Below are 22,878 nucleotides of genomic sequence, written 5' to 3'. Positions count from 1 at the left end.
ACAATGTCTATTTTTTCCTATTCCTGCCACTACCGAATAATCATCCATCTCACATTCACAATATGTCATTATTCTTGTATTCTTCACTAATTTTCTTTCAAAATAATCGAATTAGTCATTCATTTGGATTTTTTTTGCCATATGGGTAGGTATGAATAGCTTTTGTTTTTGAAGCAGTTAAACACCAATCACATTTTGATTTATTCTAGAGTCCAACTCATTTTTTGTACTTGTCTCATTTCCAACCATCATAAAGCAGATGTCATTCATGTCATCAAGCAGAATAATTTTTCCATTGATCACATTCATTCAGAACACTGCACATTTTCTCACAAAAAAACTGTATCTGATTCTTCCATTATCACCAGTCACTGAGCATAGTAGGCAACTATCATTAATGTAGGGATTACTACATTACACACAAACTAAAGAAACTTTGATAACGTATTTTCTAACATACATTTTACCCTTTAATTCATAATCAATCTTATATCATCACTTCTGTGTGCGTATCAACACTACTCTGCAAGATCAGACTACCTTCATTCACATTATCAAATCCTTCCTCTTTATTATTATTGCATCTATTAATCCATTTATTCCTCTTGTATTGAAAAACATAATCTTACATGTGGCATGGATCTTCACCAAATTAACCCATACTTTATTGGCTTCCCCTGCTATCATGTCTTAAGGTCAAGTAAGGCTTTCATGTTGCCTATTTTAGTAAGATAGGTAAGGTATAGACATAGTCGTATCTGTCCTTCATTTAGTCAAGGTCAGTACCAGTCAATTTTGGCATATTTTAGCCAGCATGCCACAAGCACAAACATACCAATTTTTATATCTTGTATGTTCACACTATTTTCTGTAAGCTGGGATGAGGTTATCTTCCAGTCCAGCCTATTGTCGGTTAGGAAGTAAATGTAGTTACTTAGCGAGTTCATGTATCAATAGATTGATGTTACAGTAGGAATACAGGAGACCATTGAGCTGTTAAAAATAGTTGTTTTTCCAATTTTTTCTTGATTCTTTCCAGAGATAGATGGGTGGATGGACATACAAATAGATCAGGATGGATGAATGGATAGATAGATAGATAGAAACAAAAAAATGTTTTGATTAGTTTGTGATTACATGCCTGGTAGCTTTAGATGCTGTTTTGGCAAGTGATTGCTATTTCAGATAAAAATCCCAAATTACATTGGTAACAGTCAAATTTTTCACTGTGACTATAAACACTAGGTTAGTAGTGTAATTTAGTATTAGTAATTTATTAATAAATTACTTTGGTTTCTTAAAAGTTTGCCAATTTATTTTTTATCTACAAACCATTGCATCTTATTCTGAAACCTTTCTGATTATATCTACTGTATATGATACTACTTGGATCTTTTAATAAATATATATAATAAATATTATACGTAGGTGACTATTGGTTATTCTGATATGTAAAAGTATATGATTGTCTGAGTTACAAGTAGATTACAATATTTGTTTCATAAAGCTTGATTTTCACGAGTTTGTGTACATCTTACTCTGATTTCAGGAACTTGCAGCTGCTGAACGTGCCAAGCGCCAGGCTCAGCAAGAGAGGGATGAGCTGGCTGATGAGATTGCTAACAGTAGTGGCAAAGGGTGAGTAATAGCACTTTTTTCCTTCTTTCTTTCATGGAGCAATAAGGCTGTTCTGGAAAAAATGTTCCATAGTGCCTGTACCTTAAGTGCTGATAGCGTGTTTCCCCGAAAATATGCCAGGGTCTTATTTTCTTTTTACCTACAAAATATGGTTTGGGCTTTATTATGTGGGGAGGGTTTATTGTTTTGGGATTGCTGGGCGGTTGCTCTCTTGCGAACGGGCTCCCAAAGAGCCGGGCACAGCTGCATGGGCGGCTGTGTTGTGCTGTTGCAGCGGCGCAACATAACAGCCATGAAGCGACTATGCTCACGAGCAGCCACACGGCAAACCCCCTTTGCAGCCGGGCAAAGCACCATTCACTGACATAGAGGTATCACAAAGCCGCGTGAGCGCCCGTTCACCACCACCTGGCTCCTGCGGCTTGGCGCCTTCCAAATGCCAGTGAATGGCGCTCTGCATGGCTGGAGAGGGGGGGGGGTGAGCAGCTGTTCCGCTCTCACTCACTTGCCTCCCAGCCTCAGGATGCATGGCCCAGCTCTCATTACGGAGCAAGGGCACCTCTGCCGCCATCCCAGCCTGGCTTTTTCTGCGGCTTTCAACCTGAGTCTTTTGGCAGTGGCTGCTCTGGGCGCACGCTCTATGGTTGTGGGCCAGCTGCCTGCAGAGCGTACAACCATAGAGCATGCGCCCAGAACCGCCACTGCCGAAAGACTCTGGTTGGAAGCTGCGGAAAAAGCCAGGCTGGGATGGCGGCGGCGGTGGCAGCAGCGGAGGTGACCTGGTTCCATAATGAGAGCTGGGCCATGCATTGGGAGGTGGGTGAGCAAGAGCGGAACAGCCACTCGAGCAACCCCCCTCTCCAGCCATGCAGAGCACCATTCACTGGCATTTGGAAGGTGCCAAGCCGCGTGAGCCGGGCAGTGGTGAATAGGCGCTCATGCGGCTTAGTGATACCCCTAGGTCAGTGAATGGTGCTGTGTCCGGCTGCAAAGGGGGTTTGCCGGGTGGCTGCTCATGACTGTGGTCGCTTCATGGCTGTTGTGTTGTGCTGCTGCAACAGCGCAACATAGCCATTCGCCCATGAGGCTGTGTCCGGCTCTTTGGGTGCCCGCTCGTAAGAGAGCAGCTGCCCGGTAACCCCCCTCTTCAGCTGGGCACAGCGCTGCTCACCAACCTAGCGGTATCACGAAGGTGCCAAGCAACACAGTCTCCTTTGCCTCCCCCCAAGTTCCCGCGGCTTAGCACCTTCGGGATACTGCTAGGTTGGTAAGCAGCGCTCTGCCTGGCTGGAGGTGGGGGGTTGTCCAGAGGGCTTATATGCCGGGGGGGGGGAGTCTTGTATTTTTGCCCACCAGAAAAATGTGGCATGGCTGTATTATGAGGACATGTCGTATTTTCAGGGAAACACGGTAGTTAGATATAAAATGTCCTGTTTCTGGAGACAGTGATTAACTCATAGCTTTTTGAGAATTGCTTACAGATGATAAATAATTAGGTATGTTTTTCTTTGAAATGTTGTATATGAATATATTCCTTTTCTATCTCAGAGCTCTGGCCTTGGAAGAAAAACGTCGCTTGGAGGCTCGGATAGCTCAGCTTGAAGAAGAATTGGAGGAAGAGCAGAGTAATACAGAGTTGGTGAATGATCGTCTCAAGAAGGCAAATCTTCAGGTATTTGCTTGAGAGGTTTCATTGGTTTGAGTTTAGAATGCTTAGAATCAGTGTGAAACCTGTAATTGTGGCTTTCAAACCATGGTTAATAGCTTAATATATAGTGCAATATCATCTGATTATGATATATTCAACAAACTATGAATAATCAAGACATTGCTTAGATATCAAGCAGTGATAACTTGTGCAGCTTCTGATGAGCATAGCTTAAACCATAAATATTTACTTTATAAAAATAAAAGAAAATCACATGTGATAGATAGATAGATAGATGATAGATAGATAGATAGATAGATAGATAGATAGATAGATAGATAGATAGATAATATAATTATATGTATATAATTTTCTTTAGTAGCACTGAATGGGGATTACTTTTCCATATCCTCCTGCCCTGCATCATTTCAACCGAAAAGATAAGATTTTAGTAAAAGTGACAAAAATGGGGAAAGGAGAGCCTAAAGGATGTGGAGGAAGAAATATTCACATACATGAAGCTAATATACCTCGTACTCTCTTTCCCAGATTGATCAGATAAATACAGATCTGAATGCAGAACGCAGTAATGCCCAGAAAAATGAAAATGCTCGCCAGCAAGCAGAGCGTCAGAATAAGGAACTAAAGGCAAAACTTCAGGAAATGGAGAGTGCTGTGAAATCTAAATACAAGTCTTCTATCACTGCTCTTGAGGCAAAAATAGTACAGCTGGAAGAACAGCTTGACACTGAGACAAAGTAGGTATTGATAATCTACCACATGTTCACCCTCCAGTTGTTGCAGTTTAATGGCCCTGTACATGATTTGTCTTTACCTAGAGGAACAATGGAAGGAGATAGAAACTGGAGTGATTGAGAACGATTTACATGGTCAAAATTCAGCAGTCTTTTGCACATACCTCCTAAACTTTAAGTGCTGATTATTCTACCCTTCTTCATTAAATCCTGGAAATGATTGAGAAAAGGATTGAGTGGAAGGCAGATCAATTAGTGTGACTGCTTAGGTCTTTCAAGTTATCTAGAGTACAAAATTAATCTTTGAAGTATATGGAAAATTGTGTATTGGCCCTCAGGGACTCCAGTTTCTAGCACCTTCAATTGTTCTATTGTACACTCAACTGTTACGTTTCTCCTGTTTATTTTTGGATTATTCTCCTTTAATGGAAGAGATTATTTATAGCTCAAGATGGAATTGTATTTTTTTTTGCACTCTGAGCTTGGTTGTTTTCTTGTAGATGGTTCATTACCAAACTAGGTAACATTTTCAGTGCTAGGAGTTGGATTTGCTCTCATTTTATGTACTAGTGGCTTGCCCTGTCAATGTTGGTGGTGGTGGTCTTGCTGATTTCTGGATTAGGCTATTGTTTACTGTTAGCTTGTTTGCCATCCAGGACAAACAACTGTTCAGTGTAGTGCAGCAGAGTGCTTGATGAGGTGAAGCACACAGCCTATAGAGCTCAGACTATAGAGAACCTTCATAGAGTAACCAAATGATGTCCCATTTTCTATTTGCTTTGGTCCTAACTGAAACTTCACTTAGATAGTGCAACTTGTTGCAGTGCCAACTTCAAAGCCTATCAGTCTTTTAACCTTTAGTCTACTTGTGCAGTTTATAAGCATACATGCATGACCTATCTGCTTTCTTTAAAGGGAACGCCAGGCTGCCAGCAAGCAGGTCCGACGTACTGAGAAGAAGCTGAAGGATGTTGTTCTACAAGTGGAAGATGAAAGGCGCAATGCTGAACAATATAAAGATCAGGTATGTGCATTTTCAAAACCGATGCTTGATAATCCAAGCTGCATGACAAAAACCATTACCTACACCTCTACAAAGTTCTACTGTTTAGCAAGTTAAGATGTTAGCAGTATTGCCCTTTATTGATTTCTACAACCTTTTTGCTATGACCAAATAGTCCTGCATTAATACATTTTGTATATGATTAGGTAATCAGGATGTCTAGTAATGGAACGTCTCAATTTTAGGATTGAGGTATCCTGTTTGTATTGCTTAACTTATAAACCCTGGAATCATAAATCAATCTCCAAGTTAAGAAGGAAACTAGTGTATCCAAGGGGATACAACTGAATGTATTATATTAGGATCAAAAAACTTTCTTCAAGTTCTCATTGTGTGACTTTGGCCCAGGTACTAGTATCATGGCCAAACATACCCTTAGAGTACTTACTTTGATACAGATTGCCTTTGTGTAGTACTGTGAGGTATTACGGGAAAGGAAGAATTTCCAAAAAATAAAATAAAAATGAAATTGACTTTGAATAGTTGTGTTCAGGACTATTCTATGTTAGAAGTGTGCTACTACTTCAAAAGAAGTACTTATGCCATTTCAGATTGTGAGGCAACTTTGTCATGACTTAATGATTTGAAGTGTTTTGCTAGGCATCTCTTTTGAAGAATTTGCACTTAGTTTATAGGCTGCATATCAAAGATTCCAAGTCAGGATTGATACCTGCATGTGAATAAACTATGACCCTGATGATTCCTCTTTTTTGCACTACAGGCAGATAAGATAAATGCACGCTTGAAGCAACTTAAGCGTCAGCTGGAAGAGGCAGAAGAAGAAGCACAACGAGCCAACGCAGGTCGCAGAAAGCTGCAACGAGAACTGGAGGATGCCACTGAGACCGCTGATGCCATGAACCGGGAGGTTACTTCCCTGAGAAGCAAACTTAGGTAACGATTCATTGTTTAGGCTCATTGCTTAGGTTCATTGCTATTCACATGAACTTCCCTTAACGTTTTTACCTTGAGCATGCTAATATCTGAATAAGTAGATTGCCTAAGAATGGAATACCAGTGTTCCCATTTAACTTGTGTTTACTTTCTCCAATAGACGAGGAGGAGATATGCCCTTTGTGATGACACGCCGGATTCCCAGGAAGGGACCTGGTGAAATGTCTGATGAAGAACTGGATGGCAAAGCAGATGGTGGTGATGCCAAAACTACTGAATAGAATTGCTTCCAGGTTACCCATTATCAAATGACCTACCCCCCTTTGTCACAAAGCCCTTCTAAAGTATGCTGGGGAAAGTGGATCATAGTGTTGCAATGTTTCTTGGACTATTTGGAGCCATCCGACATTAGTGTCATCTCTCCCAGCATCACACTCTTTTGTATTGAATGCCAAAGAGTCTGTAGTCTGATAAGAGACTGGGCACTACAGATGACTGTAACATTGATTTTTCTTCCCACAGCTGCCAGTAAATGTTTGTAATTTGGTGGGAAAGAGAGTACTTTTTGTTGCTATAAATCAACTATTTTCTAATAACGAGTTTGTGATAGAGGCAAGAAACCACCCTTTATTCCTCCTCTTTTGTTTGCTTTTGGCAATCATGTTCGGTGACCTCATAGTTTCGACTTCTTCAGTCTGTCCACTTAGCAGTTTAAGGGTCATGTTGAATAGGAAAAGCAAGGATTCCCAGCATGCCTTCCAAACATCTTTGAAATCATGTAGATCACAAAGTCTCGGGAATGGGTAAAGGAGAAGGAAGCTTCTCTTACAAGAGACTTTATTAATTTGATCCCTCCTTGTAACCAAGACCTGGACAGTTCTGAAGTGCAATGGTGTCTCTGGCTTTATGTCTAAGATGGAATGAACCAATAGTTAAAGACAAGTCAATAAAGCATCAAGTTTTCCTAATGTTCTTATTGGAGAACCTGTTTGGGACCAAATATATTTAATGGTAAGAAACAGAACTTATTGGGTTTGAATGGAGTACGGGCAAGGAAGTGCTTCTTTACTATAATGTCCAAGCCTCTAGCTCTATAATCAGGGGATAGGTTTAGTTATTCTGCACAGTGACTAAGAGTATATTAAAGAAGAAAAAAACCCTTTTAATCTGCACAGATGATATGTTGAAGACCTTGGTATCTCTTGTTTATAAGTAATTAAGAAAATACAGTAAAGGTCTTTATCACTGCCTTTCTATGGGGACTGCAATTATATAGATAGTCTTTACTTTTCTACACCAATACACTGGTTGCTGGATTTATCTGTGTACTTAACCATATTGTATATGCTGCATTTAAACTTCTAAGTAAATGACAAATTAAAATAAGAATATCTTATACTGTATGGTTATTGCTCTCACTGCAGGAACCTCCTATCCCTGTTGCTGTCACCAAACCAAATTTGCAAGCCTTTTTTTATATAATAAGTGCCTTAGCATGTGTCTCCACTACAGTCAGTAATGGATTGCCGGTGCTCCTCTAACAATAAAGATTATCCATGTACTACCATCTGCTGTGTGTACTTCTCTACCCTGGGTTGGAATACAGTGAAAGTGAGAGGAGCTGCCATAATGGAGCAAATTACGTGCCTCTGTTTTGCACTAAACAGGATGCAGACAAGTCGATATTGCTAGAGATTGATAAGAACCTCCTTGCTGTGAAGGGTTTCTGATGAAAGACGGGTTTCTCACAAACAGCACATAAGATGATAGTGGGGAATGGGTGTTTAGATATAAAATAATCCAGCATGATTATGGTGGCCGTGTCCTTTTGCATTAAAATACACAGACACACACGCCTACACTCCTAGAGTTATTGCAGAATCCCAGCTATAAACTAAAGGAGGCCAGTACTGGATATGTATCTGTTATCTGCGACTAACAGCTATATATAAATCACACATTCGACTATGCACTTAAATGTTTTATTATATAAAATGGAATTATCTGAGGCAAACAATGACTTCTTTGCATGCAACACTGGGAATTTTCTTTCTGGCTTGTTGAACAACTGACTGTTCTGCTTTCCATATGTCATAATGGATGTGTTATATTTCTTTAATTCAAAACTCAACAAACATCATTAAACTTTAGCGTTATGTGTTATTCAGTAATAAGATCTGAGCAAGAAACTCTGCTAGATAATGGAAAGTTTTCAATAAAGTAAATGTCCTTATGCTTCCCTAGCAAATAATTGGGAACCCCCCCCCCCAACCTTGGATATTCTTATAGTGCATAATGCTGCTGTTTTGCAAAATCCATCAGCCAAGAACTGTAAGTGGCATACAGGCAGTCTTGATTTACTATCACAGTTGGGACTGGAATTTCCAGTGTAAATCTGTGTGGCCGTCAAGTGAAACTTCACATGACTGGACCCTATTTAATGACCATTTTATCACTGCTGCTAAGCAAATCACATGGTCGTTAAATGAATCACATGACTGTTGAAGAACAGTTACGTGAATCCAGCTTCCTGTTGACTTTGCTTGTCAAAAGCCAGCTAGGAAGGTTGCAAATCACACTGCAATTGTTGCAGATGTGAGCAGGTTGACTAACACCTAAATTATGATCACATGACCATGGAGGGTGGTGTGATGGTAGTAATTTTGAGGATGGGTCATAATTTTCTTTTTCAGAGGTTGTCATAACTTTGAACCATTGTTAAACAAAAGGTTATGGTTACAGACTACCAGTAGTCCATTTCAATATATCTATAGGAAATGGTCATTTGATTCCTTTGGAAAGGTGGCACAGTTTGATTCTATTTTCTAACTGCTAAACTAGTACTGATAAATAGCAGAAATGAAATAATCCACTTAAACTGAAAACCTATTTTACGGTATAAAATAGGAGGAAGATCAATAATATTTCAGAGCTTGATTTTTTTTAATTTGATATATTTTAGTTAACAAATGTTAGTAATGTGATGAAAAAATCAACATGGCATAAATACAGAATACAGACATTTATTTTAAAGCATAAACAATCTGGTAGTCTAGATATTGAGCTATAATTTTCAGAAACCCTAAGTAACACAATGGGAAGCATATCACTATGATACAAATTTAATTTATTGGTCAATTCCTCATAATCCTATTAGAGTAACAGTTATAATGATTAAGGATACCTTTTAAAATAATGAAAAGGATGAATTTGAAAATAAAGTGCAGCACTTTAAATTAGTACCTTACTTTAAATGTTTATATTCCTTTTTGTGATGAGTGTAGAACAATTCACAAAACAAATAACTTTAAATAAAAGCCTAATAAAAACAGCTCCTAAACTATGTGCTGCAATCAAGTTAAATTCCAACATTATTTTAAAAAGAAAAAGCAACATGCTAAGTAGATCACATAAGCAACATACTAAGTAGATCACATATATTAAGTAATTCCGAAGGGTATGTTTGTAATAATTTTTATGACCTGAAGAAACATAACATAGTGATATTCAGGGGCAGAGACAGTAGTAAGGCTCAAGACCAAAACTGAAAGGATTGATTGATGTTAAACGCAAGGGATAAAATTCAAGGATTATACTCAGGCCCTCCAAAGGGAAATTTAGTCACCCAGAGATCATTTCTAGAGCTCAACTGGCTGAACAGTATTTCAACATTACTTCAAACAGACGACTTTTATAAAACAGATCAGTTTCCTTCCAAAATTTAAAATAAAAATTAATTTCCAACAATTTCCATCTTCTTCAACCATCATTGGTTGGGGCTTTAAATTTTATATCAAGAAGCTCAGTTATGTGTCAGCTATGACCACACAGAATCAAAATCCCAACATTATGAGGACCATTGAACAGTTTACCAACAAAACTAAATATGACTGCCAAAGATACAAAATTTGAAGCAAAACTATATATTGGGTTGCATTATTTATTCATGCATCAAATATGTTTCAAAACTGACTTCAACTACACAAGAATGGTTTTCAACTGCACAGAAAATGATAGAAAAGTGACAAGAATTTTTTCCCAAGTGTTCTGGGAACTCTAGTGTTTCTCAACATTGTGTGGCCTTTAATTCTCAGAATTCTCCAGCCAACATGGCTAACTGAGGAAGGAGGAGTTGAAATCCCCACATCTTCAAATAGCCAATAGTGAGAAACACTATTCTAAATATACAAGCTGGGATTGGATTTCACTTTTTTCCCCCAGTTACATGTTTCTTTATCAGCAAACTTTCGATTTACCAGAGCTCTAGATCTGAAAACGTCCCCCACAGGGATTGAGTTGTGTCATGAAATCTTCCTTAAGACTAAGAACTACTACTGTCTGATTTGTGACATAGGAAGGCAACGTTATACACACCTACTTTCTGGTCGTCTCAACTCACTAGGCAGCTTAAGATACAGACTTTGAAAGTCATAGAATTCCCCAGCCACCATGCCAGATATGGAATTCTGGGAATTGAAGTCCCTATTTTAAAAGTTGCCAAAGTTTTACTTACTGTTGTCAAATATGCTTTTATACATCTTTTCAACCAAGTATAACAATGGTTGAAAATGCAGAATTTTCAGCACACCAATAGTACCTACCATATTGTCCCAACATCTAACTTCTGCTTATGGTCAAATGGTAAAGCATAGAAAGATCTCCCTAAACGTCTTATCAAACTTGGGAAGATTTTGGCACCCATCAATCATCGGATTACCTTTTCAACCTTTCTATATCTAATACAAAGACTTCAGGAGGGCTTGACCACAGAGAAAGACAGAGTGTAAATAAATAATTAAAAGTGCCTTCCAATACTTGGAAAATACAATATATATATATATATATATATATATATATATATATATATATATATATATATATATATATATATATATATATATATATATATATATATATATATATATATATATATATATATATATATATATATATATATATATATATATATATATATATATATATATATATATATATATAAGCTTTATTCATAAGCATTTTTGAATACGACGTATTGTCGGGGTGTACCATTTACAAAAAAAAAAAAAGACCAGAGAAAAAAATAAATCTTAACACATAAATAAGAGTAACAATAACATAATAATACTAATGACAACAATGATGCTCTAGCCAAGTAATTCTAACTTAAGTTTCTTTTTACGTTGGGTTATTTACATCTTTGTTACTTGTAATGATTGTCGTTATAAACCATCACTATTTTTAATACAAACATTCAGAGTCTAATTTCTTGTCTCTAACCACTCACAAAATCTATTCTGAATCAAATAATATTCTGGGCCCTCTTTATCTTTTATTTTTAAAGTTAGTGTGTCCATTTCAGCACAGTCCAGAGGTCTTCAAACTTGGCAACTTTAAGACTTGTGGACTTCAACTCCCAGAATTCTCCAGCCAGCAGAACAGAGCTGGCTAGAGAATTCTGGGAGTTGAAGTCCACAAGTCTTAAAGTTGCCAAGTTTGGGGACCACAAGTCTTAAAAGTTGCCAAGTTTGGGGACCCCTGAATTACACCTTTATCTGGTGGGGTGATCTCACTTTTCCAATATTTTGCAAGCATGGTCCTTGCGGAAAACGCCACCCTTAAACCACGCTATCTCCAAATTAAATTCCACAAACTTCGCGGTCAGCTTGCGGCTTTAGTGTTTGAAGTATTTATAGTCGCAAATTGGAACCCCGGGAATCCTCTTCCCTTTTAGAAGGAAAAAAAAAGGGAGGGAGCGATTATAAATGTTTGCCGTATGGCGCTGGCAGCGAAGAAACAGACCTAAGGAATGCGACTGTTTAGCGCGGTTTCTTCGAGTGGAGAGAGAGACAGACAGGAAAGGAGGCTGATTGTTTTATCTATCAAATAGAGGCCCAACGATCTTCCCTCATCTTCCATCGGGAGAAAAAAAAAACACCGCCCCGAGCGCCTGGCTTCCTCTGCCGCCGCCGCCGCCGCCGCCGCCGCCGCCGCCCGACAAAAATGAGCCACCTCCGGCCTTCCTCTCCTCAAAACGCGCCCGCCAAGCCGCCCTTCCCGGCGAAGATATCAAGTACCGCCAGTAGCTCCGCCCTTCGCCTCCCCTCCCATTCGCCATTGACGGAGATTGCCGAACGGGGAGGAAGGAGGGGGAATCACAGGGAGCCGTAACTCCTCTCCGGCCTTTCCGAAGACAACCGAAGGGCTTCGGCCTCTCTTCCTCCCTCCCCCCTCCCCTCCACGTCTCTGGCGGCGATTGCTCTTGCTGGGGCCGCCGCGATCTCCTCCGGGGCTTTAGGCGCTGCTCGGTGGGCCCGCGTCCGAGGTGCCTTGCGGCGGGGGCTTCCTGCCGGGGACGACTGCTGGCAGGGCTCCCTTCGGAACGGGGTTGAGGCGTTTCCAGACCGTGCTCCCGGGGGTCCTGGCTGGACCCGCCGCACTGGGCCTGAGAGCCGCGGCGGAGAGAGCGCGATCGGTGGTCGGCTGGTGGGGACTGCGAAGCGGCGGCGGCGGCGGCGGCGGCGACTGCAGCGGCTCCCCCTAGGGGAAGCGGGGCGGCCGGGGTTCGGCTCGGATGGCGGAGGGCATCCAGCACCAGCAGCTCGTGCCCGGCGTCGGCGTCGCAGCCCCTCGAGGGGTCAAGCGGGAGTCCGAACTGGAGCAGCCGATGCCCGGTGGGGACGGAGTCGAGAGCGGCCAAAGCAAGAGACTGCGGACGGAGGCGGAGGCGGACGGAGGCGGCATGCAGGTTAGCATCGGCGGCGGTTCCCCCACCTTAGACGGTCCCCCCTCCCCACCATGGCCGTAAAAGGCGCGCTTCCATCTCGCCCACGTTCACGCGCAGCGCTGGTGGGCTCGAGGGCAGGATGCTCGTCCCGTGGAGACTGACCCGCTTTGATGTCGAGGGTGGGTGGGGGCAGGCAGGCAGGTAGGCAGGCATTCATCAATAGAGGCCCAGGAGCCCCCCCCTGGTCTTGGTCTTGCAGGAGGAGAGCTAAACACCCCACGGCCTCCCTCGGGTCCAAGAAGAATCACGAACCGTACAGAGCAGCGCCCTGGCTGGGACCCGAGTGGCAGTGGACGTAGAGATTGTCACAGCAGTTGCACACGTAGAGAGACCCGTGTTTTATTACACGGCCACGTGCTGGGAAGCCTCATCCATTATGGAATTTTCGAAGGGCTAATCGGAGTGAGGGAGCCTGGCGTGGAATTAGCACAGGATGGTTTATGTGGTTGCCTTATAGGTGACAAGATCATCTTTTCATCGGGATTAGACTTCTTCCGAGTGGGTAACCTGAAGATGTGTCGATTTGTAGCTTCCAACACCTCCAGTGAAAGTAGATTGTAGTCCAGGACATAGTAAGGATTCTTCTTTGAAGGTAGCTCACCTAGAGTAATATAGAATTCTTTTATAGGCCAAGTGTGATTGGGACACACAAGGAATTTGTCTTTGGAGCATATCTCAGTGTACATAAAAAGACAAGATACATTCGTCAAGAATCATAAAGTACAGCACTTAATGATAATCATAGGGTACAAATAAGCAGTCAAATCAATACAATACAATAGCAGAGTTGGAAGGTACCTTGGAGGTCTTCTAGTCCAACCCCTTGCCTAGGCAGGAAACCCTATACCGTTTCAGACAAATGGCTATCCAACATCTTCTTAAAAACTTCCAGTGTTGGGGCATTCACAACTTCTGGAGGCAAATTGTTCCACTGATTAGTTGTTCTAACTGTCAGGAAATTTCTCCTAAGTTCTAAGTTGCTTCTCTCCTTGATTAGTTTCTACCCATTGCTTTTTGTTCTACCCTCAGGTGCCTTGGAGAATAGTTTGACTCCCTCTTCTTTGTGGCAACTCCTGAGATATTGGAACGCTGCTATCATGTCTCCCCTTGTCCTTCTTTCTATTAAACTAGACATACCCAGTTCCTGCAACCGTTTTTCATATGTTTTAGTCTCCAGTCCCCTAATCATCTTTGTTGCTTTTCTCTGCACTCTTTCTATAGGAAAGGATACGATGAGAAGATTAATAGTAGTGCAGACTTAGTGAATAGTTTGACAGTGTTGTTGATATTCTGATCTTTAAGAAAGTTTCTTAGGTCTCTCATGCCTGGGTTGTTTAGTTTTGGAAGAATTGTAGCCAGTGTTTTAGGAAGCCTCTTTAATCTTGTTAGTTTCTGTCTAAGACTGCAGCTAGATAATACTTATCTGGGTGCAAGGATGTAATCTTACTTTTCTGGAAGTAACCCTCACGCGCTGAAGGACTTATTTTTGTAACAGACATGTGTAGCAGTGAACTGTTAGTCCTATTGAACCTTGAATAACTTATTTTTGAATGGACATTCCTAGGATTGTCTTTCAAATGGAATTACTTTGAATTTATGAAGCTTTATGTGAGTCATAAAGCAGGTGAAGCTGTGGTTTCTTTGAAAAAATAAGTATTTGTTCATAATAAAGATAGCAAATAGAGTTCATTCACATTATATGTTGGCCAACTCATCTGGCCAAAGAGCAATGACATTTCCTACCGAAAGTAAAAACAGATGTGCACCAATTTTAAAAAAAAGAGCAGCCAAATCTTTTTGGCGGCATGAGTTATACAGCATTTACCACCTCCCTTTTTCTAAAGGTTTATTTTATCCTCATGTTATATGAAAAGTTCCAGAAGTTTCAAAAGGGTACATGCTATTTTGTAATCTGGAATTGACATGACAGGGCTGTTCCCTCAATATGGATTTTGGATTCAGTATTTCTATTCAGTTATCATCCAGCTTGTCATAAGAATGGCAACCTCAAGCAGAGCAAAGATTTTCTGTGCAAAAGAATCCCAATATATTTTAATACACAATTATGTTTTGAATTACATGTGGCCTTTGTTGCTTTTTGACACACAGGTCTGGATCCATATTTATTTGTTAAACTTTTATGCCGCAGATCTCATTGATAAGCAACTCTGGGCAGCTTACAACATGATTAAAAACTAAAAAAGTACTACAAGCAATTAAATTAGAAGAATTAAATAGTGCTCTGACTAAATATTCCTAATAGCTTTAGAAATTTTTATGTCTGCTTACTACAGTTGCTAGCTTGAAACATGTGGCATGGGTGAAAATGATAGGCAAAGCTACTTAGTTACGAGGACCAAAGTAGAGGGATTTGTAGAATAGGACATGAGGTCTCATAAGGAAACTGACAAACCTTATTCAAGATTCTGCACTTGTTTTTTTTAAAAAACAGAATTGAGATAAAATTAATAATAGTCAACTGTATATAGCTGTATGCGTCAAATGGATATTCCCATTTCTTCTTATGGAAACATAGTTAAAGGTTGATAGCATTCTTTGGCTACTACCATCTACAGATGTTACAATAGTGTGAAAGTGGGTGTGGTTCACACCTATCATATTACAGATTGCGAGTAATAAAAATGGCAGAGAAACCAGAAAATTAACCAGAAATTATAGAAAGGATATTGTTTTGGATGAACTTTAGAATTTAGCTACATATTGCATCACTTTCATGCAGAAGATCCTGGTTTAGAGAACCAATGTGATGTCGTGGTGATGCTGTTGGAATGGCATTGAGAAAACCTAGATTGTAGTATGTCCTCATGAATCAGATTCATTCTCTCTGAGCCCAACCTGTTTCGCGAGGTTATTGTGGGGAAAAACAGAAAGAAGGAATGCTGCCTTGAGCTTCTGAATAAAATACTGCATGTAAATTACAAATTAATTTTGTTTTCCAGTAGTTTTTCATTTAAAAGAATATGGTTTAATTAGGAAACAAAGGATTTTGAGGTGAGGATGAAAGAAATACTTTGAAATGGTTTGGTCATATAGAAAGAATGTGTTCAAGTTGTAGAACAATATATGAATAAGTTGAAAGGAAAAGGAAGAGTGAGAATATTATAGTTAAATGTAATTGATGATTTTTTTTAAAAAGTGAGAAATTTAAATAATAGACGATCGATCTATGAATTGGTGCATGTCAGGAGCCAGCAACCTGCGACTCTAGAGCCGCATGTGGCTCTGGAGCCGCATGTGGCTCTTTCATCCCTCTGCTGTGACTCCCTGTTGCCAGTCAACTCAGCATAGGACTCTTCCTTAGGACAAGTAGAGGAAAAAGGACGCCACACTAGGAGATTCTATGGTGGGGGGAGCTGGACTTCCAGTTGACAGGGGAAAAAGGACACCTTGCTAGGAGACACAATGGTGGCGGAACCGGACTTCCGGTCGGCTCTAGAATTAAAAGGGGGGGGGCTTCCGGTTAGCACCTTTGTGGCTCTTTGAGCCAACCCCTGATGTATGTGCATGATGGAAGCAAGGATGGTTAGCCTGGTTAGAATGATATGGGGAAATACATTTACATGAAAAACTTTAGATCATATTGTATGTTTCACTGAATTCCAAAATGAATATTTTAGCAAAGGTTTTTCTTGGTCTTCAAACTAAAGCTGAAAAGAGTTTGGATGTTTTGGTAGATAGCAATCTGAAACATGCTACCAAATTAACATTAAATTACTTACAACAGCGGCCCAAATCTTTTGGGATACCAGGGACCGGTACCATGGAGAGAGGTTTCACATGCTACCTGTATCCCATGGATGAGGCTTTGCTTGTTTGCAGGGCCCGGTGCCAGTCCATGAACTGGAGGTTGGGGACCCCTGACCTACAAGAAAGAGGAAAATGTTTTGGAATGGTCTTTTCCAGATCCTGGTGGAATGGAATACTATTGAAAATCTGTGGGGAGATCTCAAACATGCAGTGCCTGCAAGAATCCTAATTATTTCTGAGTTAGAAATTTTTTATAAGGAATAGTGGGGAACAATTCTTAAAGCAGGAACAAAAAGATTTATCACTCTAAAGGGAAAAAAACCTATTACTTCTGCCAAAAGAAATATTTCAAAACACCTACTACATTCATTATTTTCTAATTTTGAATCTCCATATAATTTCACATATAATAAGTAGACATTTCATGCAGAAGTTGTATCAGATTTTATTCACTCTAGAGATTTATTGAAACATACAATTTGATTTGGGGGTGTATGAATTTTTGCACTTCGACTTGATCTAGTTAAATTTTCTTTCCTTTTGTTTTATCTCCTGTCTATTTTCTTTTGTTTACTACTGTTTAGTTTTTTGTGCACTTTGCATAACATATCCTGAAGGGAATAGTATAATGGCTGTTACGTAGCATTTGAAAATGTCAGAATTTTTGTATGTTTAGTAACACCTGAACTTATGAAACAGAAGGTTGCACCATTTGATAGTTTTAACTGTTTGAAGAGCAGATGAGTTTCTTATACTTCATTATGAACTACAAAGCTAGTATGCTGTATGGTCAGAAAAATTGCCTAAAACAAAACTATATTTAACAGAAATATAATATGTTTGACAGCTTTCCTTAGACAAGTAAGTTGGTACTCATTCTGTTGTTGACACAGTAGCACTATAATACAGTAGTACTACTTTTTGAATATTTGCATATTTCTGCATACTTTTAAAAATGTTTTAGATATTAAGGTTTGCTCACCTTGTAGATTTTAAATTTTTTAAAGCTTGTTTTGTTAATATAGTTCCTGATGTAAAAACAATAAGTGAATTTGGAAGAAAAATTGAAGAAGAAAGAATCTAATCAGAATCTAGATTCACTGTAGTTTTTTTATACATACTTAGTTGACAGATGTCCCTTGAGAAGTATTTGCTAGAACAGGAATTATGGTGTGATCTTCTGACACACCATTTATGCTATTAAAACTCTCATGTCTGTTCATAATTGGTGAAATGATACATTATAGGGCAACAATTTTTGAATCAACATACCTCACATAGGATAAATTACTTCCAAAACCCAGTATCCATTACTCCCTGTGGGAATGAAATTTTGGAAAGTTGAGGCTGCGATGCTGCCACAATCAGTCACAGTCACATGATCATCATTTCCAACACTCCTGACAACTTTCCGCATGTTCTTCCTGTCACACATGGCAATTCATACATACCCCCTGTGCACCTTTCCTCACCTGCACCCCTATGTGCCCTCTCCAGCATCCACTACACCTCTCATGCATTCTATGCACCCATCCCAAACCTCCACCATCCCTAATACCTATGATACCCATTATTATTTATTAAATCCACCCAATATTATCTATTAAACTTAAGTCATTAAGCTTCCTTGTGGGAAAGTCAGTAGGAAGTCTAAATTCAATGTTACTGGAAGGAAGTCAGAGGAAAGAAAGGAAGAAAAGGAGGGGGGAGGGAGGGAGGGAGGGAAGGAAGGAAGGAAGGAAGGAAGGAAGGAAGGAAGGAAGGAAGGAAGGAAGGAAGGAAGGAAGACTTCTAGTGCTTCTTGCCAGCTTTTCACAAGGAAACTCAATGGGGAAGACAACAGGAGTTTTCACTGACTCCCACTGGTCTGTTTCACTGTTTAGGTAAGGAACTATCTCTGAAGATGACCCAACGAGGCACAGTTATCTAGTCAGGGGAAAGGAGAACGCAGGGGGGGGGGTCGTGTGCACATGCGCAGGTGTGTGAGTGGTGGTTGTGTGTGCATTGCATTATGGGTAAGGATGCGCATTGTCGCACGTGCACAGGTTCGCTTTCGGCACGCAACAACAAAAAGGTGAGACATCACTGACCTTGCTAGGTCTGGAAGAGGGGGTGGCTCTTTGGAGATATACCTAGCTGGCTTTCGGTATGGCATCAACTAAGACTCTGGGGCAGGGATTGAGATGTGGTGATGATGACTAGATATCTCTTCCACCCGATCAATTAAGCAATGCCAGGAACATTTTATTCCCATGCCTGGAGGCTATAATGGTCTGAATTGGAACTACAGGCTTCAGATGAATGTTGGCAAAACTGAATGGCTTTAGCTTTCGGGCCCTGCTGGTTCTAGAACTATGCCATCTTTTGGGCTGGAGCGGGTTGCACTGCCCCTGGCAAACCTGGTGCACAATCTGGGGGTCCTCTTAGACCCATAATTGCTGCTTGAGCAGCAATTGCAATTATGGTTAGGAGGCCCTTTGCACAGCTTCATCTTGTATTTCAGTTGCATCGTTCCTGGATCAGGGAGCTCTGTCCACAATCATTTACTTCCTAGTCACCTCCAGATTGAACTACTACAGTGGGACTGCCCTTGAGTATCCACAAGTTCAACCGCTACATATGGCAATAGGACAAGCAGTTATATTCTGGAATAGCAATTGTCACACTTCTGCTCCATGAGCTGGGCAGATCGGGCAAACTTTCGGTCCTGTCTACCAGGAACTTAACACTAGGTGAGCTCTAGAATGCCAGATTCTTGGCTGTGATGCCCACCTTTAGGGACCACCCCCTCCCTCTTCTGAAGTGAGATTAGCTCCATCCCTGCTAATGTTCCATAAATCCTTCAAGACCTGGCTAAGTCATCAGATTGTGGGTCCCAGAGTAACAGTGATACTCGAAGATGGCTCCATCTTTGTGCATAATTTACTCGCTCCAGTGGTTTGTATTTAAACAAAGACTGTTTTATTTTAAATGGTTGCTTTTATATGCTTATTTAATTGTTGTATGCCACCCAAAGTCACTTCTTGTGAGATGGTTGGCCATAAAAAATTGATACATAGATAATAGATGATATGAAATTTTTACTTTCATCCTGTCTGGGAACTACAGATGAGGTAGTGGAAGCCACCTGTGGCTGTGTAAACAACCAGTGTAAAGTTGTTGGCTTGTCTAATAAACCATGTTGCGGAAAAAAATCCTTGATGCTTTAACAGCCTTCCATTTTATGTTTCGATCCATTTAATTTTTGATGTATATAGTGGTGTGTGTGTGACAGATCTTGACTTTCCCAGCAACCTGTTCCTTTCCCCAAGGATCATTTGGACCTTGGAGAACCTTACTGAATCCCAAGGGTAATGGTATATAAACTTCAAGAGGGAAGAATTGGATGAAGGCCAGAAATGAATGTTACCCTTCCATGCACTTCTGTCCTACATTCTATATCATTCAGCAAGATCATCCAGTCCTCATAATCAGTTTTCATGCGGGAAGTTTCAGATGTGTTGATTCAAGCCAATAGGTTTGAAAGTGTTCCTGGATATTGCAGTATCTTTTTTATTTATTATCTTGTCCTTTTTGTTTATTGGAAGGATTTTGAAATATTAGTTTTACAAGCATATTTCTTTATTCTTAATAGTAAACATTTCAGTTAGTTATAATACAAATATATAGTTACTTTTCTACTGTTCAGTCCAAATGGAGACAGATCCCTACTGTCAACTTAGGGCTATGGTTTTTTGGAGGGTTTTCAGTACAGTACGGAAAATAATAAACTTATCACACACCACAATACAATGAATGTTGATGATAGACCCCCTTCCTTCCTGATTAACAAGATTTCTTATATGAATTAATATATCATAAAAAAGTTGAATCTCCCTTAGTGCATGCAGCTGATCACCTTTTAATCAGGGAATCTATATCTATTTATATATAACAACCTGTGTGTGTGTGTGTGTGTGTGTGTGTGTGTGTGTGTGTCTTCCAGCAGAACTCTGGAACGCATCGAGCAATTTCTTTTTTATTTTTTTATTTTATCAATTTCATATATACATTCACAATTATATGATCTCATAACTGTTATTAATAATATGTATTTATAACAATTTTTCCCTACAGTTGACAATATACTTGAAGATTGCTTTCTTACCATCCCATAGATCCATCTTATCTTACAACGATCCTACTTCTTCTTCCCTCCCTCCCTCTTTCCTTCCCTTGTTTCTTCTCTCCTACTCTCCTTCCTTCCCTCCTTCCTTCCCTCCCTCCTTCCCCCTTCCCTCTTTCTCTCCTTCCCTCCTTCCTTCCCTCCTTCCTTCCTTCCCTCCTTTCTTCTCTCCTTCTCTCCTTCCTTTCCCCCTTCCTTTCCTCCTTCCTTCCCCCCTTCCTTCTCTCCTACATTCCCTCCTTCCTTCCCTCCTTTCTTCTCTCCTTCTCTCCTTCCCTCCCTCCTTCCTACCCCCTTTCTTCTCTCCTTCCTTCCTTCCTTCCTCCTCTCCTTTCCCTGATCTCCTTCCCCTTCCTCCCCTTTACCCTTCCCCTCTTCTTCCCATTCCTCCCCTCTTTCCTACTCTTACATTCCCTCTCATTCTTCCTCTGCCTTTCCCTTTCTCCTATTCCTCTCCTTTCAACTAAACTTGGTACACAGATGACTTACTCTTTGGAAACAAATACTGTGAAGGTAAGACACCCCTAACACCCCTTGGTGTGTGTGTTCTGTTAAGATACAGGCTGTTGTACCTTAAAATGGCTTCTACTGTACAGCGCAGTGGAGTTGCTATGGTAATGGCTTCGCAGTATTCCACAAAGGGGCTCCCTCTGGTAAGTGGGAAATCCAACATTAGAAATTATGCTTCTGGGAACACAGGCAAAACATTATTAATGTTTTAATTAAAACATTAATTGTCACCAAAATCAGGGCTCAAGGAGAAGTTGCTCTTGCAGGCTTCACAGTACTCCACAAGGGGGCTCCCTCTGGTAAAGGGTAAAAACCAACATTAAAAATTATGTTTGGTCCAGACATTTTCCCCCTATAACTCAATACCCAGGCTATGCCGTGATATACGCTAGTTTTATTATAAAAAATAGATATGATGACAAGTATAATATTCAGCTATAAAATGAATTACCGTGATTGTTTCACCTATTAGACATGTGAAAATACTGCATTTTTTCCCTTTTTAAGTTACACTTCATTCCTCAGCCTTGTGCTTTATAGATGGATTATACTAAGGTTCTCAAAGTTGCTAGCTGGAATTACCAAAATTTCCAAAAAATATCTACTTCAGTGGATTTTGTTACTGATATTTTTCAAGTTTCACAATTAAATTACCATAATATTTCTTCTACATTCCCATTTTTACCTAACTCAGTTATTAGAAAGTGTCAGTGGTTTGCATGTGTTGCATAAGAATGAATTGAGTTCATCAATCACACCCATAAATAGAAATTGCACTCAGACTTATATATTGCTTTACAGCCCTCTCTAAGCGGTTTACAGAGTCAGCATATTGCCCCCAATGATCTGGGTCCTCATTTTACCCACCTTGGAAGGATGGAAGGCTGAATCAATCTGAGCCTGATGAAATTTGAACTGCCAAATTGCAGGCGGCCAGCAGTCAGCAGAAGTAGCCTGCAGTAATGCACTCTAACCACTGCGCCACCATGGCTCATTAAATGTTTAGATGGACTCACAATCAGTTACATAAAAAAAAACCACCTTAATATGGCTTAGCAAAATGTGTGAACCAACCTAGGTTAATGCAGGCTATTATTTGTAGTATACAATTGCCAGTTCTGGAGTGCAAAAAAGTATAGATCCATAAAGTTGGTATTAGTAGATGCAAAAAAACTAGTATAGATTTTTGCACCTCAGATTTGGCAGTTTTATCCTAATGTTTTCTATTATTGCTACGAACAAATTTAGATTGCAGATGAGCGAGTAATCGTACATTCAGTCCCTAAGCAGACTTAAACATCTAGATATAAGCATGCTTCATGCATGATATTTTAAATTCCAGGCCAAAGAGCAGAGCTGGAAACAATATCTTGATACAATAGATCGTATCAAGATGTATGGACACTGTGCCATGCTTTCCTTTGTGGCATTTGTGATCCCCTTCAGGAGCAGATAGCTTTATATAGTTGGGTTTCATTATCTAATCCATCTCTGATCAGCCTGGATAAATCCTGTTTAACCTGCCTTGATCTTGTTAGTAGAGTGGCATAAAGCTGCCTGAGCTGGGATTGGAATAAATCGGATCATGATTGCTGTATGAATCCAGGATTTATTTCCTGTAGAGATGAAATAGCTGCAGCAAAATGTTTGACC

At 40.1% G+C, this 22,878-nt stretch overlaps 2 protein-coding genes across 13 annotated transcripts in view; both read left to right on the top strand.

Moving 5' to 3' along the window:
- MYH9 (myosin heavy chain 9) overlaps positions 1 to 7,565 on the top strand; it is a 64,994-nt gene extending 57,429 nt beyond the window's left edge. For all 4 annotated transcript variants that reach the window (XM_014070244.2, XM_014070243.2, XM_014070242.2 and 1 more), the window contains exons 36-41: positions 1,550 to 1,638; positions 3,187 to 3,310; positions 3,836 to 4,044; positions 4,957 to 5,065; positions 5,826 to 5,998; positions 6,159 to 7,565. In XM_014070244.2, coding sequence (XP_013925719.2) covers positions 1,550 to 1,638; positions 3,187 to 3,310; positions 3,836 to 4,044; positions 4,957 to 5,065; positions 5,826 to 5,998; positions 6,159 to 6,279 — 825 coding nt within the window. In that variant the 3' untranslated portion in view covers positions 6,280 to 7,565. The remainder of the gene's footprint in view (positions 1 to 1,549; positions 1,639 to 3,186; positions 3,311 to 3,835; positions 4,045 to 4,956; positions 5,066 to 5,825; positions 5,999 to 6,158) is intronic.
- A 4,551-nt stretch (positions 7,566 to 12,116) lies between these two features.
- The window catches only part of RBFOX2 (RNA binding fox-1 homolog 2), a 197,369-nt gene continuing 186,607 nt past the window's right edge, over positions 12,117 to 22,878 (top strand). For 2 of the 9 annotated variants that reach the window (XR_015697713.1, XM_087723131.1), the window contains exon 1: positions 12,213 to 12,743. Coding sequence is in view for 8 of the 9 variants with exons in the window: in XM_087723131.1 (XP_087579257.1) it covers positions 12,570 to 12,743 (174 nt within the window). In the remaining variant the exon portion in view is untranslated. Of the gene's footprint in view, positions 12,744 to 22,878 lie in introns of all 9 variants that reach the window. The other 7 variants (XM_087723134.1, XM_087723138.1, XM_087723133.1 and 4 more) reach the window with 7 other exon arrangements.

Source organism: Thamnophis sirtalis, unplaced genomic scaffold (assembly GCF_051295495.1).
Source record: "Thamnophis sirtalis isolate CommonGarterSnake01/CBP01778 unplaced genomic scaffold, rThaSir2_p1.2 scaffold_9, whole genome shotgun sequence".
NCBI lineage: Eukaryota > Metazoa > Chordata > Lepidosauria > Squamata > Natricidae > Thamnophis > Thamnophis sirtalis.
This window is presented reverse-complemented; position numbering and strand designations above follow the sequence as displayed.